Below are 23,329 nucleotides of genomic sequence, written 5' to 3' on the forward strand. Positions count from 1 at the left end.
CTCAGAGCGTGAGTTCAGCTTGACATCGTGAGAGCATGTTGGGCTTTCACCTGTGGCTCTTCTGGTTTTCCCCTTCAACAGCAGCCTGATACACAAATACGTCTCAGACGATCTAATCCAGACCTGTTTAGCTTCAGCACAGCTGCATCATGAACGCTCAGACCATACCTTGTCCAAAATCCTATAAATATAGAACATGGAGCTCTTCTTGGCCCTGGAGACAAGCCTCTAAATGTCTCTTTATCTGGCTGTTACGTTAAGGACAGCTATGGAGCCCAAAGTCAAGAACAAAACTTTGCTTAGCAATCTTATGCAGCAGTCTTAGTTCTTCCTGGGTCTGAATAAGTAAGCACCTTGTTTTCGCAGGATTATGTTTGCCTGCATGACATGAATTGCATGGCTTTAATTGCTGTGCTCTGTGAGAAATGCTATGAGAGGGATACAGATTTCTAGGAGGCCCACTTTAAGCTAATGAGCTCAGTGTTCCAAGTACTTTACACCTGGTACGCATGAATGATTATCCTGAGAGGAGACGTGTTTGGTGAAGAGCGACATCACAGGCCTGCTGGGCAGGGCTGATAGTAGTGCCAGTACTGCTTTTCAGCATTTACCTGTTGCAAGAAGCAGCCTCCTCTATGCCTGTGCGGAGCAGAAACCATCGCAGGAATACAGAACTCTGCTTCTGTGGACTGCAAACATTCTCCCCCTCTGACTTGAAGGCACTTGAAAGAACACTAGTTGCCTGGTTTCCTTTGGTACCGGCTCACTCTTTCTTCCACATGCGCTACAAGAGCTGGAGTCCTTCTTACCACAAGGTGGAGAGGGTTAGATCAAGATAGAGGTATAAGGACACACAGTGCTATTTTTCTAGAAAAGGAGGTGCCAGAACTCACCATGAACGCCTCCCTCATTCTCTTAGATTTTAGAATGGCAATGGCACACACCTGAGAGGTGCTGGAACTGAGTTCCAGTGAGTTCTGGCTGGGGAAAAAGCCCCGAGGCCACATGTTTCTAGTTATTTTGGGGGACTTTCCAGAACGCTTGGCAAATCCACACCGTGATCATAATAACCAAATTTAATAGAGGCAAAGCAGGCCCTGCACCGCAACCCCAGAGTCGGTCACGACTGGACATAATGGTCAGGGGTCCCTTTACCTTTTTTAGGCCCTGCTCCCTGCTCCCAAGAGAAAAGCAAACACAAGGATCTTAAGCACTTGTGTGAACAGGATAGTACCGGTGCCTGAGATGCAGCAACCGTGATGCATGCCAGATGTCTGCTGGCATTTTCTTTTCTCAAAGTCTTGATAACACAGGTTGAATTTTAAAAGAAAATTGGTGTGTGGGCTAGGACTTTGTCATGGCTGTTTTTCAGAGAGCAGCTTTGCTCGTTCTAACACCCAGGCAAGTCGACGTGGGAGGAGATATTCCTTCACATAGCTGGGGCGTAAGTAATATATGGCTTTATTATGTGTCAGTGTTAATGCCATAAATTGGGCTCGGTAGCAAATTGATAACCAGTGCAGGTGTACAAAACCAGCACAATGTGTCCAGCCAGAATCACCCACCAGTAGCCCAGAGACTGCAGCCCATTCTGAAGACAGCATCTGAAGAGATAGCAGGGCCCAGGGACATCAGCAGACCACAGTTATCTGGTGTCATATGTCTAGCAGAATCCAGGGCAGGAACAGAATAGAGGGATCATCATCTCCCCACTGCACCACAGGCCTTTAGACATATAAGATCAGGTCCAGTGCTCCGCATCTCTAAGCATAAATGTCCAATTTTGAAAAACGCTGACAGGCTTATGAAGACAAGACAGGCCCATGACTACAGATATTCTTTAGATCCTTTTCAATACGAGTGTAATAGGAAGCAGCATGCGCAGGGTAATATAGTGGCCCCTTTTTGCACTCATTTGTGAAGCATATTTGATGGCTGTGCATCTTTTCAGGGGTGGGTATCTTGCACCGTCCTAGGCGGAGTTAGGGGCACCGAAGCACAAGGGAATCAATGAGCCTAGGCATGCCAAACTCCGCATAGGATCGAGCTGTTAATGTGACCTTTGTAGAAGCAGATGAGGTTGATGGTGCTGTGCATTAATCAGTTAGTTCAGTGCTGCTTTTGCTTCAGAAACTAATTGATCTGTCAGATGAATGCATAGCAATCAGCCAGATATCTTGAGTGCTTCCCCCCTTTGGCCTGGAAGCATCTGTCTCAATTGTAAACACAGATAATGTTCTGGATCGTACAAGGATTTATGTCTGAGGTGGGGGGAGGAAGAATCCTTCCCCCTGCCCGTCCCTTATCATACAGTTGCTTCCAATGTCTGCATTATCTTCATCCTGTCTTAAATTGCCCATACCGTAGACGCTTTTTGCTCACTAGGGCAACTTTATTCATCATTTGTTGTTGTTTAGTCATGTCCGACTCTTCGTGACCCCCTGGACCAGAGCACGCCAGGCACTCCTGTCTTCCACTGCCTCCCGCAGTTTGGTCAAACTCATGCTGGTAGCTTCGCAAACACTGTTCAACCATCTTGTCCTCTGTCGTCCCCTTCTCCTTGTGCCCTCCATCTTTCCCAACATCAGGGTCTTTCCCAGGGAGTCTTCTCTTCTCATGAGGTGGCCAAAGTATTGGAGCCTCAGCTTCACGATCTGTCCTTCCAGTGAGCACTTGTTCATCATATCTATAAATAAATTGTTTCTCGTTGGGAAATGTACCATCTCGACCAGGGTGGATTGGAGGTCCTGCCCCACACGTATCCTGCTAATTCTCCTTAGGTTTATCACAACCTGCCCCCATTCACACTCAGTTCTGCTGGCAGGACAATGGATGCCCATCACCAATGCAGGCCTCCTTCCCAGTGAAGAACTCCTGCGAGGTCAGTTCACATGTAATAATGTTGCTTGGCTGGCTCATACTGGAGCTGTTTGTTCTATGGTACGTTATAACAACAACAACAACAACTTATTATTTATACCCCGCCCATCTGGCTGGGTTTCCCCAGCCACTCTGGGTGGCTTGCAACTGAATATTAAAAACAATACAGCGTCAGACATTAAAAACTTCCCTAAACAGGGCCACCTTCAGTTGTCTTTTAAAAGTAAAATAGTTGTTTATTGCCTTGACATCTGCTGGGAGGGCGTCCCACAGGGCAGGGGCCACTACCGAGAAGGCCCTCTGCCTGGTTCCCTGTAACTTGGCTTCTTGCAGTGAGGGAAACGCCAGAAGGCCCTCACCACTGGACCTCAGTGTCCCGGCTGGATGATAGGGGTGGAGATGCTCCTTCAGGTATACAGGACCAAGGCCGTTTAGGGCTTTAATGGTCAGCACCAACACTTTGAATTGTGCTCGGAAACGTACTGGGAAACCCTGCTCTCTGCCTGTGGTCCAACTAGAATCTGGATTGCACATATGATCCGTAGCTATCCCTTGATGTGTCTACCCTGAAGCGGGGTGTTGGACTACAAGACCTTTTGATACCTTTCTGATCATTAAAATCAAGACTAAGGCAATGAAGTCTGAACTTGGCCTTGCTCTTCTAACGATAAGAGTGATAATTCTAAATGGGACCAGCAACCTAATATTGCCATGTGAAATGCTTCTGCTCAGCATCTGAGCCAGTCAGCCAACCAGTCATGCCCTTTTCCAGGATATTCCATTTCATTCCACCCCTTTTCCACTTCCCCTCCAACATTCTATGACTAGGGAGCGTGCCCAGTCCTCATTTGGGGGGGGGTTTGTCTCATTTCCCCCCCCTAAATGTTTTTGTGGTTCTGTAAACCCTGAGGCTGCTGAAGTCCCTCTCTAGTATATGGATGGTGGCTGCTTTGGCTACATTAGGATTGGTACTCAGAGAGTAGAATTCACTTTTAGTAAACAGGACTGTTCTTGTTGTTATAACATTTTCAAAACAAAACACTCAACAATAAATAAAATTGGGGGCATAGGGTTCAGCAGGTAGAGAAACGCAGGATTTAACTTGTGCAAGTGGATTTTAATTGAATGTCAATGGAACGTTTTATGTTGGCTTTTAAATATATTGACTGTGCAAGCATTAGATTGCAAGAAGCCTCTGTGTTTTCTTCTTTACGTGCAGCCCCCCCCACCCCCACCTCCTTTGTGGACATCCCTTGTCTCAGCATTTTTGGGTATGCAGACCTCAGTTCTACAGATGACATCCTGATTTGCTCCAATCTGCATTTCATTATTTCTGTTGCTTCTGCATTAATCTATTGGCTTTGGTCCAGTGCGCTGACCTTTGATGAAATGTGCGCATGATGTTGTTTATAGCCAGTACTTGCATGATGGATTTGTTCACCCTATTCATTTGCACATGGTTTTGCTTCAGTACATGTTGAGCTTACTACCCAGCAGGTTTTTTTTTAAAAAAAAATATTTATTTCTTGTGGATTCTGTGTGGGTAGCAAAAGCCATACAGGCTTTAGCAAACCTGTTCTGTGGACATTCCTCTCCTCTATTTATGCATGTATTTATTGTACTAGGGGCTTCTTGCATGCCACCTTGGGGGATGAAATAGCCATCTAAGCTCTTGTTTAAAATATTCGGGTCTAATTTCTTCCCTGTGACCTTTTCCTCATTACTTCAAAAAAGTTTTGAAGTGATCACAAAATATTCACATATCATTGAAAGTGATGTTATACTAAAGAAGCCTTTCCATATTTTTTTTAAAAAAAGCTTTCCCAAGAGAGAAATGCCAAATCTAAAGCCATTTGTATTTTTTTTTATATATAAAAGAGTGGGTTTGATGTAGGCTATCTAGCTGATAGATCTTTGATAACAGACATGTTCAGAGACATAATTTTACAGATCAAAACTACTCCTGTAAATGAACCTGATATATTTCAGAACTTTAATATGTGGCACTGCAGTTATTCAGTAATCATGATCTAATTGGATATAATAAAAAATTTCAGAGAATCCTGAAATGGTCCAAAATTTGTGGCTCAATCCTGAAGTGTTATTCTATAATACCTTCTAGAAAACAACTGTAGACCGTACTGAATAATATGCCCAACATATGGGCATTATAAATTATATTTCTTTTATATATCTTATTTCTGAATAATCCCTAAAAATGCGTGCCTTTTAGACATTATAATTGCATTGACAGTTACAAACCAAAATGTAAAACTCTGTTCAGGACATGTTTAAAGCACAGCTTTGAAGAGGCATATTTAAATACATTTGGACCACAATCCAAGGCAAAACCCCCAAAATTAGCCAGTGGTGCCACTGACATCCCACACCCCACAACATCCATTGCCTGAGGCAGCCACTTCACGTAACCTTATACCAGAACAAACTTAGTTGGTCTATAAGGTGCTACTAGACTTTTTTTTCTTTAATTTTTATTTAGAGGTGCTCAGTTTTATGTGCTAGGGGAGCTCAGCACTGCTTACAACCTTTTCGCTATCCAGCCTCAAGATAGACAAGACAGGTAGTGGGGTTTTTTCTGGGGTGACGCAGGGACACGCATACCCCTAAGTTTGGCCTCATCGAGGGGCAATATTTCAATATGATTGGGAAAAGGAGAGAACCCCTAAACACTTTTTTTTAAAGAAAAAAAGCACTGGATACAGTATATATCTTGAGGCCAGATGCGGGAAAGGTTTTCAGCAGTGCTGAGCCCCATATATATACATACAGTAGTGGTACCTCGGGTTAAGAACTTCTTTCTGGAGGTCCGTTCTTAACCTGAAACTGTTCTTAACCTGAAGCACCACTTAAGCTAATGGGGCCTCCCGCTGCTGCCATGCCGCCGGAGCACGATTTCTGTTCTCATCCTGAAGCAAAGTTCTTAACCCGAGGTAATATTACTGGGTTAGCAGAGTCTGTAACCTGAAACGTATGTAACTCGAGGTACCACTATATACGTATTTAAAAAGTGCATACAGTTTACAGGGAGGGCTGCCCTGGAACCTTCGCGGAGCGCCCGTCCCTCGCCTCTCGGGTCACCATGGCAACCCAAACGCGAGGCGCCGGCCTGCCAGGGAGCCTGACTGCGGGCACAAATCTCTCGGCACGACGCAGAGAAAACTAAATACGTTAAACCATTCTCGCCCTCCCCGCTCCATGTTGAGGGCGGTGCCGGGCAGAGCGGCGTCCCAAAGCTCAGGAAAGACCTGGGCACCTTTCGAGCGGAGCGCCCGAGGCGGGAGAGAAGGACGCGGCGGGTCCCTCCTCCTGCTCCCGCCGCCTCAAGGCTCCTCCCGCGCCCGCCGCCATTTTGAGTCGTTGCGGTCGCCTGGCCGGGCGGGAGCCGCGCCGCCTTTAGTCCCTTTTCCCTCGCCTTAGTTTGGGGCAGCTGGTTGCTAGGCCCGCATGCCCTCCCCACCGCCACCAGCAGCCCTGTTCCGCCTCCGCCTCGGAGGAAAGCCGGCAGGCGCCCCTGCTTCTTCTCCCCTCCTCCGCTTCCCAGGTAAGCGCCCCCTTCTCACGCCCATCTTCTCCAGCCAGGATGTCATCCTAAACACGCTTTTTTCCTCGGGAGTAAAACCCCACTGGACTCTGTGGGGCTTATTGCTGCATAGGCAGGCGTAGGATGACGTTGCCACCCCCCGGCTTGAGGGTTTTTTGAGTTTTGGTTAGAATGGCACAACCACCTCTTCTTTGACTGAGTTGAAATCAAGTTCATTTTTCTTAGGCTGCACACAAGGGCTGGGCGTCCTTTCGTTGCCCCCTGGCAGAGACGCTGCGCCTTTAGCAGCTGTATGGCAGCTAAATCATTTTTGCAAGTCCCCCTCGCTGGAGATGCAGTGGCAGGAACAAACCCTGTTCTATTACAGCAGCATTTCTGCCTGAAGCACAACGGTTTTTTTTAGCACAATGACAGCCCTGTTTAAGATTATGCAAAATCAATTGCAGGTCAGTCTTACACACGTGTTTGCTCCTAAGCAACCCCCCAGTGTGTACAGGTAGGGGGTTGTTCCCAGGTAAGTGTGTGCTGATGATGACAGCACTGCAGCATAAAATGACCCTCTAGGAATTATGGTTATCATTACTATTGCTATTATTATCAGTGCTATTTTACTAGAAAAAGAGGTGCCCAAATTCACCATGAACTTGCTCTCTCATTTAATGGCAATGGCACCCACCTGAGAGGTGCTGGAACTGAGTTCCAGTGAGTTCTGGTTGGGGGAAAAAGCTGATTATTGTATTTATATTTATTTATATCCCACCTTTTCCCTGGACTGGGGCTCTAGGCGGCTAACAGATAAAAATAAAACACACACAGGAAAAAAACAAAAAACCCATACACAGATAAATAGAAAAGACTAAAAAGAATGCAACAGGAAGCCCAGTAAGGTGGTGTAAATAATTGCTTTCCCCCCTTTCAATATATGCTTGTATGCAAAATAGGGTTTCTACTTAAGGCCACTTTATTGAATGTGGTGGCGTCATTTATTTCTGACCCACCTTTTCGGACCAGCCTTTGCAAGGCTGCTTAACACTGGAACAAATAACTGACCCAAAAAACCCCATACAGTATTAGATAAAGTTATATGGGGGGGCAGTACTCATATTAGTAAAAAGGATGGTTGAATAAAAAAAGTTTTAGTGTTCAAGAGAGGGCACTTAAGCGGAGTTGGTGGGGAGAATTGCACATGTGTGGAGCCACTATTGGAAAGGTATAGGGATGGACGAAGGAATGTGCTGCTTTTCACTGGTCCACAATGACTGCAAGGATATGACCTTGACATGTGGTGTAAATCATGTCTAAAATTAGCTGTTGCTTTAAAAATATGACACTGCATATCATTGCTCACTTTCCCGTTCTTTTAGTAACATATTCTACAACCTCCATGCAGTTGCATTTGGGGGCATGGGTCCACATAAGTGGAAAAAGGCAAAAAAGACTATGTCAGTGAGATTAAGATATTTGTGTTTTCAGATGTTTCACATGTAGTCTTGGAGAAAAGGTAATGTAGATTACTGGCAGAGCAACCCCTGCTGGCGTCTGGGGTGGGGGGTGCGGTGCACATGCGTGCTGCGCCATGAGGGCGTGGCATCCCAAGTGGGCAGGGTGCGCCGCCCAAGCAAATGCATCCCTCTTGGACCAGTGCTGCCAGAAAAGCAGCAGCCTGGAGGGCGCCTGGGAGTGACACCCGGGAGGGACATGGCTGGCATGTGCTGTCCTGCAGGATGCCCCAGCCGTTGCATTCCTTCTGGGTGGGCGGCCTCTGGCGTGTCCCACACTGCTTTTTCGGACAGTGCTGGGCCCGCTGGAGGGTGCCCAGGAGGGATAGCGACTCGGGTGCTCTGCAGCCCCAATATAGCCCCACCCTCTCTTCCTACGCTACTGATGTAGACTATACAGGAGCAGTGACTAATTTAGGCTGCTCAAGAGTTCTAACTGTTTAAACGATTGCAGCCTTGTTCCTTGTTCTAGTACTTGTTTATTTGAAATTAAGTCCCACTGACTTCCAAGCAAGGGTACATGGGGCTATAGCCATGTAGCTTACTTGGAATTGAGTCCCAATTGAATTCAGTAGGGCTTATCCCCAAGCATGATCCCTAACTCATCAGAAAGAAAACCCCAAGCTCTCATCCTCCCTGCTGTTGTGCCTTTTAATAGCACATTGATCTACTAAAATCAGCTGGTGAATCTTCATGTCGTTGTGATAAGCATCATCACCTGCTAATATCTTTATATCAAGCCACTTTTTAAAGAACAGGAGCAATAAAGGAATGGGAGCAAGAGCTATGTAAGCTTGCAGAAGATTACAGCTTTATAGTCCAGTCCAATCCATATACCGTGGAAGTAATCGTATATAGAAAGGGCCAACCAAAATGAATAAGGGGATGGAGCAACTCCCCTATGAGGAAAGGTTAAAACATTTGGAGTGCTTCAGTTTAGAGAAATGATGAGTAAGAGGATACATGCTAGAGGTGTATAAAATTATGCACCATGTGGAGAATGTGGATAGAGAAATGGTTTTCTCCCTCTTTCAAAATACTAGAACTCGGGGACATTCAATGAAGCTCAATGTTGGAAGATTCAGGACAGACAAAAGATAGTACTTCTTCACACAGTGTATAGTTAAACTATTGAAATCACTCTCACATGAAGTAGTGATGACCACCAATTTAGATTACTTTAAAAGTGGATTGGACAAATAAGGCTATCAGTGGCTGCTAACCTTGATGGCTTGCCTGTTGTAAGCAGTATGCTTCTGAGTACCAGTTGCTCAAAATCTCAGGAGGGAACAGAGCTCTTCTGCTCAGCTCCTGCTTGTTAGCTTCCTCTACTGTGAGAATGGAATGCTGGAGTATATGAGCCATTGGCCTCATCTTATGTGCATGTAGAATTGTACCTGCAGGCCTTAATTATATTTCATTGGATTAAGGTGTGCCTAACGGCGCAATATCTGGCTTCTATCTAGAAGCCATAAGTAAGTGGCTTCTAACTCGCCAGCCTTACACACTGATCATAAATCCATTTACATGGAAGTCAGTCCCAACTGACTTCAGTAAAATTTCTTCCAAGTTAAGTATACTTAAGATGTCAGCCTTAGTTATTACCTAATATGACTGCAGATATGGAGGGACCCCCCTCTCCCACCCCATTTTCAGCTGGTGTTTCCATGCGGCTACATTACGAGAAAAGGCAATGGGGTACAATATTAAAATGTCACTTCACCACACATTCTTTTGTTCTGCATTGTGGCCTGGTGACGTGTTGTAAAGTTGTCATCATATCTACTGTATTATCGCTATGGCGTAAAGTTGTCATTGCTTTATTGGATATGAATGTACGATGTTGGCAGGGTTGATAGGATACCCAAAATAAAAATGGAATTGTAACAATTTCATAACTGCAGTTTAAAATATGAGAACATGTGGATTTAAAGATCCGCAAGAAGTTGCTGGCCGTCTTCTACCTTTGATGTTCTTCACTGTTAACAAGGAACTGAATATACAAGGAAGCAAACTACATATAGTCTTGAATGCCACCTGCTTCTTATTCTTCTCATTACTATTATTACAGTCAGATGTGAAGTCAAGTCCTGCCATGATTTGCAAATATATTATTTTATATTATGGTCACTCTGGTGTGTGATCTACATCAGCAACTGGGTGTGAGTGTGGGAGTTTGTTCTTTTGAACCCTTAATCAGCTTTTGATACTAGCAGCTGTGATATCCTTCTGAACTCCCATGTTTAATTTTTCTTGTTTTTTCCTGACACTGATCTATCTAGAGGACTGGCTCTAGAAAGTGACGTTGAGAAGCTACTGTTCCTTCCTTTGAGTATTGGCCCATGAGTTACCACTGAATTCCATCTTGTCACCAATGCTATTTAGCATCTCCATAAAATGCCTGGGGTAGTTAGTCCAGGGTTTTGGAGTGTGGTGTCATAAAATATATGGGTAGTGCCTAGCATTTTTTCCATCAGATGCTAGGGAGGCAGTTGAAACTCCAAATTAGTGTTTTGAGGCTATGGTTGTGTTGGATGTGACTGAGACTTAATCAAAATAAGACAGGTACTTTTGGTTAACAGGAAAGCCAACCCAGGAATATATTCCTATCCTGTGTACCCTGACTGTAGTTCTTGTTCCATGCCTTTAATCAGGCAGTATACTTTTGCTATTGTATACATATTAGTTTACAAATAATGTACATATATTGATACATTATATCTTATGAAACAAGATGTTATGATGGACCCTAGAAACATTAGTTGTTAAGAGAGGCAGCAGTCAATAATGCAAAGAAAACTGTCTATTCATTGTTGTGTGAGGCTTTGCTCACTCTTATCATAGATCTGTGACGTAAATGTGCAAATGAAACAGTACTTTCATTCAAATATAAATGCACAGAGGATTCCATTAAAATTTATTTTGTCCCATATAGAGGCTTGCTTGTAACATTTTTTGTTATTTGCTGTAAGTTATTAGAGAAGACTAACACATGACTTCATTTTCTGTATGAGGATTGGTAGCTAAAGTAGGAATGCAATAATAATTTGTCTTTAGTGTTATGCTTATATTATGTAACACCAAATGGGAATACTTATGCTACTAACACTAAGTGGGGGCATTTATAATGCTCTAAACATAATTATGCAGTATACATATTTCCCAATTTATTTCCATAGTGCAGGGTAAAATACTATATAAACAGAATAATAATTCCACTGTATTTTGTTCTATTAAAATTAGGGATGCCATCTGATGAAAGAATTCTAGTCAATAAAGCTCCTAACTTTTAACTACACAATCAATTAAATTTAAGCAAATGTGTATATGACCAGAATCTCAATGTAGATGCCTCTCTTTTTTTGAGATAGTGAAACATAAAATTGCTTGCATCTTAAATAAAACTCATCATTCATTGGCATGGCTCTCATATAATGGTAAATCAAACAAACTATAGTTTACAGTACCAGGAATTAGCAAGCATGCTGGTGCATGTTACTGAAGTCATGCCTGCCCCCCCTTCCTTTGCTATGCCAGGAGAAAGCAAACCAGAGCACTGGCATGGTGTTGTGCAAACTAGTTCTCATGACTCTTTCTCCCTAAACAAACCACAAGAAAAAGCCAAGAACAGATATGGGTTGCAGGCGTGATTAACTCTGGCTCACTGTTGTGTGCAAAGCAGGCCATTGTCTTATTTATTCACTATTGGAGCAGAGGACCACAAAAGAGGTAAACTTGCTTACCTTCAACTCACAGGCCTGCCTGATCAATTAATCAACTAAGTTAATGTTGATTAACAATGTAGTTCTGTGCATGCTTACACAGAAGTGAGTTCCATAGTGTCCACTGGGGCTTACTCCCAAGTAAGTGTATTTCCTCAATTACTTTGACTACTAAAATGAGTAATATTTCTTGAAAAGTCATCTTTTTATAAAAAGGGCCTATGATCCAGAAAGAACACAGGGATTTGCTTTGATGAAGTCTATGTCACCTTGAATTTTAATGCCTCCAGCCTTTAGCATATTTTTCAAATAAATTGGCAGCTTATGACATCTTTATAGGATGCAATAAAGTAGCCATTCTCTCATTTTTCAGCCATGGATCAAAATTCTTATTATTTTACTGCCCTAAAAGCATGTACTTTTAGCACAGCATATCAGCCCAACTGGGGATACAGAACCTGCAGTGCTATAGTTAATGACAGATTAACGGAACAGTGTTTAAAGCTATGTCCCACTGAAAGACATTTTTTATTTTCTGAAATTTAGACCACCAGACATTATTCATAGTCCAACTATCTGGATGTAAACATTTTGATTATTGGCTCCACAATGCTTCTAACACTAAAAACAGAGAATATTCCCAGGAATCTCTTATTACTTTTACCACAGACCCTGCTTTTATCCTTATTGCACATGTTTGCCCCCCCCCCCAAACACATACTATTTACTGCTAATGCCTGTTTTTCTGCCCCTTTATGTAGACAGCGAACAATCTGTTATGCAGTTTGTATTCATATCAATTAATTCCTCCTCATCTTTCTTCAAAATGTAATTGAGTTAAGACCGATAGAACTTTACATCTCCGTTTAAGTTTAGTCACTTTTGTGGGGAGGGCAGATACAGAAAACCAGAGGGGTTGTTTAAAAGATGTGTTTGAAGACCAGATCCTTCAATAACACTCATACGTCTTGCTACTATTATTATGGCCATCAAATTAGGCCTTTTCATTTGATAATAAGACCATAGTTTTTTTATTCAGTCAACAACTAGCGCCTACAACAAAATGTTTCAGTGTACTGTATAGTACTTCTGTTTGATGTTGCATTTAGCCAAGCCGTACTGTCATGAACTGGCAGGATTTTGGGGAGGAGGAAGAGGATCCTGATGAGGGGTGCAGCTGAGAGTGGGTCACACACGAGCAAGCTGGGGATGGGGAAGGAGAGGTTGTTGTAGACAATACTCACAGGGTGACATGAGGGGGCAGGGGCTAGTGCACAGGAAGCCGAGCAACAGGACCCCTCGCCAGAGCCAGAGAGGTCCCCACAAACAGGGCGGGTCCTAAGACGTTGGGAACAGCAGGTGGGGCACTCAAGGAAGGAGAGGCAGGCCAGGGTCTCCAGCCTAGTTCACTAGCTGGCCAGGTGGGGAAGGAGGCATATGATTCCTTAGCTGGAGCAAGGTCACATGCCTCGTCAAGCCCAGATGCTGCAATCAACAGACACAGTATAAGAAGGCAGCAGAGCTGAGGTACTGTAGCTGCTCAACTGCCCATGTTGAAGGACCTTGCCTGGAATTCTCCTTGGACCTTCACGGGTTTCTACTTCGACTTCTGAACTAACATCTTGGCTTACTGACCCCAGACTGCACTTCCTGATCTTTGGACTTGGCTTGCATGGATTGGCTTCTAGACTTGGAACTTTGTCATATGGATTAGCTTCAGGACTTGGAACTTTGCCTAGGCACACTGTTGGCCAGGGGATCAGGAGACATGCTACTATCTTCATGATGCTCTTATTATCCCTCCTACCTGGTTTCCCCTTTTCCCCTCTCTGCCCATAGCAGTCAGCATTCCATCACCACTGAGCATGCTCAGGCCTCATTAGGATGTTCTTGGAGTTTTTACTCCCTTATGATTTGCGCCCACCTACGCTCAACATTTTCTGTACTTCTGTAAACCTTGGGCTTTTCCTAAGCCTGCTAATACCTCCGTCTAGTGTATAGTTGGTGCTGTTTGGGCTATAGAGAAGATTCACACTCACCTCTGAACTTTGGAAACAGAGGGAATGGTGATTCGCAGCTTTGGGAGTTGTCTTATTCTAAGTCAAGCAATTTGTGCATCAAGCCCAGTATTATCCATTTTGACTTGTAAAAGTACTAATGGTGGATTATGAAATGATTTGTTTGTTTTAAGCTAAGGAATGTATAGTAAATTTCAGGTTACTGAAACCACTCCATCTTGAACTTTAGTTTATGCAACTTATGCTCTACTACTAACATCTCCCTGGAGCATACTTTTCCAAAATCAAGTATTTAACAGAAAAGGTCTCTGTCCCTAAAGTCACTGCACATTTCCTGAGAAGGCTCACCCGGGGATCCTGGCCACAGTTTTATTCATATAGATTGATATTATTTCAGTATCCTAGGCCTTAAAACAGTGTTGATTTATGTGAAGCGGAGACACAACAGAGGCAACAGTTTATCACATATGAAGGGTCATAGCATCTTTCAGACAAATGAATTCTACATATTGAATATTTAAAACTAAGTCTATCAAAATGACATACCGTATATTCGTTCAAAATACAAACTAACATAATAGATGGTCTTAGTAAGGGTGTATTAATGTTCTTTATTGGCTATCATTGTTTCAATATCAAAGCAAAGTAAAAGTAATAATCTTTACAGAGAACTTCAGAAAGACAAAATAACACATGACACTGTTCATCAATTTAAATGCATGTCCTATCAGTTTTTAATACATTGCGGGTTTGTGATGCATGCATAATTTTGGAATGGGATCTGGTCGAGGATTTAGATGTTCTGTTTGCCATGTTCGTGATACAAACTTTGAAGAAGATGAAAATGCTCATCCTTCTGATGCATGGCATTCTGGCTGCCTAGATGAGAAAGGAACTACTATTACTCTTTAGTTCTGTTACACATTAGGAAAGGCTAGTAGCTGTTCAATATTTGCTCATCTGCTTGTAATGCTATCCTAATACCTACGCCTATACAACATTGGGTTTTATAATAGAGGCAGTTAGTATGCACTATTGGAGCTATTTGAGTTGCTGTAGCGAGTCTTACATTATTATTGTTAGCTCCACATAAAGTATTTATTTGCAGTTGAAAAATGAATACAAAACTTCTATTACTAGAATGCATATATAAATAATAAGAGCACACACGGATCAAGACAGATGCCCATCCAGTCCAGCATCCTATTCACAGTGGTTAACCATATGTCTATAAGAAGCCAACAAGCAGGACCTGAGCACTACAGTTCCTTCCCCACTAGTGATTCCCAGCACTGGTATTCAAAGGCATTCTGCCTCCAGCAGTGGAGGTACAACATCGGGCTATGAGTAGCTCCAGTCATCATGGCTGTTCTCCATTAGTTTGTCTTATCCTCTTTTAAAGCCCTCCAACTGCATGACTTGTAATTTCCTGAATTCTATGTTTAAAATAGGTGTTACAATGGGCACTTTCTAGAGCTCAGGCATGGACGCTGATACTAGGGGAAAGTCACATAGTTTTGTAGATTAGCAATTTCACTTGGAAGTTCTTTAGAAATTCGTGGATAGATGTCATTTACCCCTGGTGATTTGTCATTTTTTAATTTGACAATAAGGCCTAGAACGTCTCTTATCACCACTATTTGCCTCGGTTCTTCACACTCCCTTCCAGTGAAAGTGAGTTCAGGAACAGGGATCTGCCCTACAACTTCCACTGTGAAGATGGATGCAAATAATTCGGCTTCTTTGCAAACTTATTTTCCTCCCTTGTCATCTGTAGATCCAACCACCATCCCAGCTGGTCTCCTGCTACTGGTGTACTTAATTTTTTTGTTGTGGACCTTTATATTTTAGCAATGTGCTCTTTGAATTCTTCACACACACTCCATCTCTTATTGTCTGCTTGCAGGGGATGCGGGTGGCACTGTGATCTAAACCGCTGAGTCTCTTGGGCTTGCTGATCAAAAGGTTGGCGGTTCGAATCCACATGATGGGGTGAGCTCCTGTTGCTCTGTCCCAGCTTCTGCCAACCTAGCAGTTTGAAAGTATACCAGTGCAAGTAGATAAATAGGTACTGCTGCGGCGGGAAGGTAAACAGCGTTTCTGAGCACTCTGGCTTCCATCATGGTGTCCCGTGTATATGGTGGTATATAAATAATAAATAAATAATAAGTGGTTTAGTCATGCTGGCCACATGACTCTGAAAGCTGTCTGTGGACCAACGCTGGCTCCCTTGGCCTGAAAAGCAGGATGAGTGTCACACCCCATAGTTACCTTTGACTGGACCTAACCGTCTAGGGCAGTGTTTCCCAACCTTTTTTGGGCAAAGGCACACTTGTTTGATGAAAAAACTCTCGAGGCACACCACCATTACAGCCCCGTGACGTCAGCGCGCAGCGTCACGCCGGGAGGGACGCACGAAAGTGTAACTTCCAATTTTTTCCCTCCCCCTTGCCGGGGAACCTCCAAGCTTTGGGGGTGGGGGGGAGGCAGCAAAGCGAGGGACTGAGGGACTCCTCCAACGACAAGGGTTGGGGAAGAAGAGAAAGGGCTATTCCGCTCCAGTCACGGGAGGGGAATATGTAGTGGCCCAACTGGTGTGCGGTCTTCGGAAAGCGGGGTGCGGGAAGGAAGCCTAGGCTCGGGGTCCACCGACCTCGGCGGAGAAAGGCAACAACCGGAGCCGATGACGAGCCGGCGCGTGCGTGCAGCGGCTGGCCTCGAGCTCGGGAAGCTGCACGCGGCGATGTTCACGCGGGGCGCGCGAGAGCTTGGGGGCGGGGGGGGCGGGAGAGAGAGAGAAAGAGTTGGCAGCACCAGGCGCTGTTACTTATTGCGCTGCGGACGCTGCCAGCAACTGCGGTGGTTGTGCGGCGGCCGCCGCCGCAGAACGTCCTCGTCAGTCAGCTGAGCTGCCTGGCGGCGTAGGGAGCCGAGGGGCGGGGCTTCCTTTCTGAAGGAGCTGAGGGTGGGGGTCCTTCGGCGAAACGGCGCCGGCCCAGAGCGCTTCTAGGAGGCTGCCTTTGTGCGCGACGTAAAGCCCTCTTTCCCTCCCTCCAGCCCCGTGTCACCTATGGAAAAGGGGGCTGGATCCAGTGACGCAACTCGGAAAACTGTTAGGGAAGCCAGAGCAGGAAAGTGAGTGGGAGGCGGCGGCGCCGCTTTAACCCACGTTTCCTTTTTGAAAGAGAAACTTGTTTCCCAACATTTTTTGGACTCGCCCGCCTCCCTCCAGGCAACATCTCGCGGCACACCAGGCAACATCTTGCGGAACACTAGTGTGCCGCGGAACACCGGTTGGGAAACACTGGTCTAGGGGTCCTTTACCTTTTTACTGTCTGTATTTCTTTTACCAAACTTCATATTTTGTTTTGCTTTTTTCATCTGGACAAGGCTTCCATTTTCTAAAGGAGGCCTTCTTGCTTGCAATAGCTTCCATGTTGACAGCATTCACAAGCAGTGCATCCCAGACTAAAATTGTTGGCTAGTGGCAGTTGTGAAACCATCTTTATGGCTGGAGTATACGGGAGGATTTTTTTCCACCAAGAAGTGTGATCGCCAAAGAAAAATATGTACAAGTAAAAGCTGCAGTGTTGACACTGAGATATGTTTGCTTTCCTTTACTAATAAGAATGCCTTATTTTAAATGTAAGGCACTACCAGACTTTTATTTAAAGACGAAAGAAATTTTGCAGTACTATTTAACCACATGTTACAATTTAATTCATGCTGTCAATTTAGTAAAGCAATTTAAAGTAATTGCTAGATAATACATTTGCTTTTTAAATAAATGTCTTAAACTTTTAGAAAACTGATATCTGCCTTGGGTAGCAGATGTGATGAAGTGTACATCAAAGTCCTGGTAATAGACACTGCTGAATCAGTAACATAAAAATATGTACACTAGATTATGATCATAGCACGACTGCTTTGAGATATTTTTCTTTTTAAAGCTCAGTTTTATCTCCCAAATGTAATAGCGAGTATTTTTAATGCACTAGCTAAAGAGCAGGTCATTGTTAATTTCTAAGGTATGGTAGACTTTTATTTCAGAAAGTATCACAAAATAGTTAATGTTAAAAGGAAGAAAATGGTACAGACACCATTTTATGGAAAATTGTTCCATCAAAGTTACTACCAGTGCTGTAGAGAAGCCATGCTAAGTCCTGATTTTCACATTCATGTATATTGCTTGATTTCTCTACACTTGATGACTTGGATACTTAACAACTGATAACTAGATGTTGGAGCCATTGCTATTGAAAGGCCTTGCATTTGAAGTAAATGTCAGGTTATTCTTTCTGCAGTGTTCATTCTGCAGTGTTCAGTGATGATTCATTCATTCGTGCAGGTCATCACTCCAAGTCACACTTATCAAGTGATGGGCAAGGCATTTAATAATCAGGACCAAGCTGTAGCCTTTCATGTGAATAGGCTAAATCCCAGTGCTCCTAAATTCCAAGGTACTTCCTTGACTCAAGTGCAGATGCTCCAGCTGAAGTTGCTCATAGAAAACAGCAAGAGAGAAGTTTTTGATAAATGTGCAAGAAGCATCGCCATCAGTTTGATCTTTTGAGCTCTATATGATATGGGCAGCACAAGCTTGCCCTACTGGACAGCAAAAGGAATTGGGCCTTTTGAAAGTTTCATTCTAATTCATTGGTCTGCAGTTGGTGTACTGGAACCCAGTAAAGTGTTGTGGTCTGATTCAAGGTGCGCTGCAACAAAAGTTATACTACCATAGAGGTATATGGTTAAAAAATAAGAAATAAATCCCCAAGAGCATTTTTTGGTTAAAGATGGGTTCTATTTCAGAAAAAGTTGAAGGCTACCGTTCTAATACCCAGAAGGGTCAAGTTCCTTCCTCTGCCGCCTAATAATAATAATAATAATAATAATAATAATAATAATAAATTTTATTATTTATACCCTGCCCATCTGGCTGAGTTTCCCCAGCCGCTCTAGGTGGCTTCCAGTACATATAAAAACATAATAAAACATCAAACATTAAAAACTACCCAATACAGGGCTGCCTTCAAATGTCTTCAGTAGCCTGCTACTACCCTATCCCCAAGATAGACCATTGAACTACAGACCCCATGATCCTCAGTGGAAAAATATGCTGGCATATTTATGTGAGGATGTTGCACTACAATTGCTTGAATATTTGTCAGGATTGATTGACGTCTAAGGTTGGATATTTGTCCTGTAAACAGAGAAAGCTGAACTAGCTAGTAAGCACAGCCGGAACCAAGAAGGTGGTCCAGAGTAAAACACACTTCTTTTGCTTCAGATATTATGGGATACTAATTAGTGCTAGGCAGTATTTCAAACACAGTACCGTTTGCTATTTTAGTAAAGCTTTTGTGGAATTTCATGTAATGTTTTTTCTTTATTTCTAGTGATTTCTAGAAGCATCCCATTGCTCACTGGTGTATTGAAATAATTGTTCCAGCTGTGAAATTGCTGTCAGGATGTTCAAAAATGAATATCAGGTAAAACAGAAATGTTTATTTGTTAGCTTTTACACAAACCGATAAACAAACTTAAAAAAAGAGCAAAATATTGAAAAAGCTAGTTTGAGCTTTTAGTCTGAGCTTTTTTTTAAGCTCAGTGATTGATGTTCATTTCTGTTTTATAACAGTCTAGATCTTCTTTGAAGACTTGACCAGGAGTCCACAAACCTTTTCTGGCTTTGATAGTTAGTCAGTTTCTAATCATTCCCAGCCCGTAAAGCTATATATACAATTATGCCTTTAAAGTGCATTTGAAGCACATTTTCCCTTAATGAACTCTGCTGCTTCCAGCTAAGATCCTGCTCCAGCCCACAAGCAGAACATGAGAGCAATAGCAGTCTCCCCACTTGTTTTGCTTGACAACGAATGTTCAGAAGCATATCATTAATTTGTCTAATCCCTTTTAAAGCCAATCAAGTTGGGCGGCAATTGCATGCCCGTGAATTCCAAGGTTTTTTTTTTGGAGTGTTTTAAAACATTATTTGTAATGTTTTTAAATACTTGTTTTTAACATTTTAATGCAGAATGTTAATATTTTATTTTATATTTTTGTAAACTGCTAGGAAGCTTTGTTGCAATGAAGTGGTATATCACATACACACTCCTTTTGTCTGTCTTGAAACTTTCTTAATTCAATTTCATTGGATAACCTTAGTTTTTAGTATTATGAAAGGAGGAATAAAACTATTCATACTCCTCACAAAATGCACAATTTTATACGTTCTTGTTCCAGACTAAAATGAGCCAAATGTTTATTTATTACCAGCTGTTTACCATAATTATACAACAATAAATCTAATAAAACAATCAAAGCAGGAAAAGAAAACAAGAAAAGTGCAAAAACAGTTAAAAACAAGACTTCTTACCTGGTCAGTCACCACCAAATCAGACCCCATTTGTTCATATTTGAATTGAGGATTTTTCCTCAATGTGCATCACATTATACTTGTTCAAGCTGAGGAGCATTACCCATTTTACTGCTTATTCACCCAGTTTCGATATACAGTTTACCTCGGGTTACAAACACCTCGGGTTACAAACACTTCAGGTTACAGACTCCGCTAACCCGGAAATAGTACCTTGGGTTAAGAACTTTACTTCAGGATGAGAACAGAAATCAGGCGGTGGCGGCAGCGGGAGGCCCCATTAGCTAAAGTGGTACCAGGTTAAGAATGGTTTCAGGTTAAGAACGGACCTCCGGAATGAATTAAATTCATAACCAGAGGTACCACTGCTCTTTTGGAGCTCTTTGCAATCCCTTGTTGTCACCCTGGATAATTTGGTGTCATCAGCAAAAGTACATCTTCTCCCATAAGGTGCACCAGCATTAGCAGATAAAAAGCACTTCTAATCACCACTGCCACCTTGGACATCTGGGTGAATCACTCCTATTGCTCTTGGTATTTATATCAGGAATTGATTAAATTATGATTAAATTGTTGAGCAATGGGGTGAAAGAAAGCACAAGTGATACCACACTGGACAGGCCATTGTTTGCTTTTCTTACAGGGTGGCCCATTTGTTGAAATCTTCAGTGCTCAAGGCAAGAACCCTGGAATGAAATGGAAGGTTTCTGGCAGTCCTTCGGTAATTGGGAAGGTATGTCTCATGCAGGAATGATAAGACCTTGGTATATAAACTACAGAAAATGTACATGAAACTTAACATTAGAAAGTAATAAGGGCTTTGACCTGACTGTGGAAGAGTTGTCACTTTCACTTCTTTTACTGTGACAAAAATAAATGACCACGGAAGTTAGCATTTCATACAGCTAAAAAATTCTAATGGCAGCAAGCTTAGAATAGCTTTTTTTTTATTACTGCTGGTCTAGTCCAGTCTTTTCCTGGCATGAAAATAGTGATGAGGAAAGGTTCACCGGCTTAAATTCTGCATGTTGGGTTTCTTTCACAAAGGCAGAGAAGAAGGGAACTAACAAAATAGCAACAACAACAATTTTATTTATACCCTGCCTATCTGACTGGGTTGTCCCAGCCACTCTGGGTGGCTTCCAACACACATAAAAACATAATAAAATGTCAAACATTAATAATAACAATCTGACCCAATACAGTATCCCAACTTTCAGCTCACAAAACAAAATAACTACTGAGTCCTGATAGCAGTCCCTAATCTCAATCAAAGACTGTACTCACTGTTAATGGCGAAAGCTCTAGAAGAGTGGTGGCAAACCTGTGGCCCATGAGCCATTTATGACTCTCCAGGATTTCCTTTTTTTTTTTAATAATTTTTTTATTGCTTTTTTTCCAAGGTCAGAATACATCGTCAATAAGACAACAAAAGCGATTTTACAGAAAAAGAAAGAAATTATAAAAGAAAATTCACTTTTTCAAATCTATTTTCATAATCAACTGGACTTCCCCACGTCCTCCATCCCCTGCTTTCTTTACAATGAAAATAAACAGCAAATTAATACCTTATTTTATGTGTTTTTGTACTTTCATTTAGTTATATAATCTGTAATTTATACTTTTCAAAGTCATAACTTAATTTCCATCATTTACAAATCTCAATACCGAAGCATGTTTTTCCCGAAAACTTAGCAAATTCTCAACATTCATATAACTTATAGTGTTTTTGTAGATAGTCCTTAAATTTTTTCCAATCCTCTTCCACTGCCTCTTCTCCCAGATCTCGGATTCTGCCGGTCATTTCGGCTAATTCCATGTAGTCCATCAGCTGCGAATGCCATTCTTCCAGCGTGGGTAACTCCTGTGCCTTCCAGTATTTAGCTATAAGGATTCTTGCTGCTGTAGTTGCATATAAAAAGAAAATTCTATCTTTTTTTGACACTCTCTGGCCTACAATGCCCAGGAGGAAGGCCTCTGGTTTCTTATGAAAGGTGTACTTAAACACCTTTTTCAACTCATTGTAAATCATTTCCCAGAAAGCCTTCACCCTCGGGCATGTCCACCAGAGGTGAAAGAATGTTCCTTCAGCCTCCTTACATTTCCAATATTTATTGTCAGACAGATGATATATCTTTGCAAGTTTGACTGGGGTCATGTACCACCTGTATACCATTTTCATAATGTTTTCTTTTAAGGCACTACATGCCATGAATTTCATACCGGTGGTCCATAACCTTTCCCAGTCTTCAGACATAATGTTGTACCCAATGTCTTGTGCCCATTTTATCATAGCTGATTTAACTGTCTCATCTTGAGTATTCCATTTAAGCAACAAGTTATACATCCTTGAAAGCACTTTCGTCTTAGGTTCAAGTAGTTCTGTCTCTAATTTTGATTTTTCCACCTGGAAACCAATTTTTTTGTCCTTTTTAAAGATCTCTGAAATTTGGGCATAGTGAAACCAGTCTCACACCTTTCCTTTCAATTTTTCGAAACTCTGCAACCTCCAGGTATCACCAACTCTTTCTATTATCTCGCAGTATTTTACCCAGCCACTCTCCATGTTACGTAGTTTTATGGCCTTAGCCTCCGTCGGTGATAACCACCTCGGGGTCTTACTTTCGAGTAAGTCCTTATATTTAGTCCAGACAATGAATAGAGCTTTCCTGACAATATGGTTTTTAAACAATTTATGAAACTTTATCTTGTCGTACCACAGGTATGCATGCCACCCAAAAGCATTGTTAAACCCTTCCAGATCTAGGACATCAGTGTTTTCTAACAAAAACCAATCCTTCATCCAGCAGAAGGATGCAGCTTCATAATACAATCTTAAGTCCGGCAGGGCAAACCCCCCTCTTTCCTTTGCATCTGTTAATATTTTAAATTTTATTCGGGGCTTTTTGCCCTGCCAGACAAACTTCGCAATGTCCCTCTGCCACTTTCCAAAACATTCCACTCTGTCCACGATCTGAAGGGTTTGAAACAGAAACAACATTCTTGGCAATACATTCATCTTGACTGCTACAATTCTTCCCAACAAGGAAAGTTTCAATCTTGACCAAATTTCTAAGTCCTGTTTAATTTCCGACCAACATTTTTCATAATTATCTTTGAACAAATTCAGATTTCTCCCAGTCAAGTTGACCCCCAGGTATTTCACTTTTGTAACCACATTTAATTCTGTTTCCTTCTGAAACCCATCTATTTCTGAAGGTGTCAAGTTTTTTGCCAAAACCTTAGTTTTTTGTTTGTTTAACTTAAAT

The 23,329-nt window shown here is 42.4% G+C and overlaps 1 protein-coding gene and 1 long non-coding RNA gene across 7 annotated transcripts in view; one reads left to right on the plus strand and one right to left on the minus strand.

The window, feature by feature from the left end:
- LOC310702212 overlaps positions 1–23,329 on the minus strand; it is a 610,091-nt gene that overhangs the window by 248,134 nt on the left and 338,628 nt on the right. The gene's annotated exons all lie outside the window — the stretch shown is intronic.
- CFAP20DC (CFAP20 domain containing) overlaps positions 5,922–23,329 on the plus strand; it is a 147,404-nt gene continuing 129,996 nt past the window's right edge. For 4 of the 6 annotated variants that reach the window (XM_083491789.1, XM_083491790.1, XM_083491791.1 and 1 more), the window contains exons 1-3: positions 5,922–6,442; positions 19,081–19,173; positions 20,704–20,793. In XM_083491789.1, the coding sequence (XP_083347915.1) occupies positions 19,153–19,173; positions 20,704–20,793 (111 nt within the window). In that variant the 5' untranslated portion in view covers positions 5,922–6,442; positions 19,081–19,152. The remainder of the gene's footprint in view (positions 6,443–19,080; positions 19,174–20,703; positions 20,794–23,329) is intronic. The other 2 variants (XM_083491792.1, XM_083491793.1) reach the window with 2 other exon arrangements.

The sequence above is a fragment of the Podarcis liolepis genome (genome assembly GCF_965112155.1).
Source record: "Podarcis liolepis genome assembly, chromosome: 2".
NCBI lineage: Eukaryota > Metazoa > Chordata > Lepidosauria > Squamata > Lacertidae > Podarcis > Podarcis liolepis.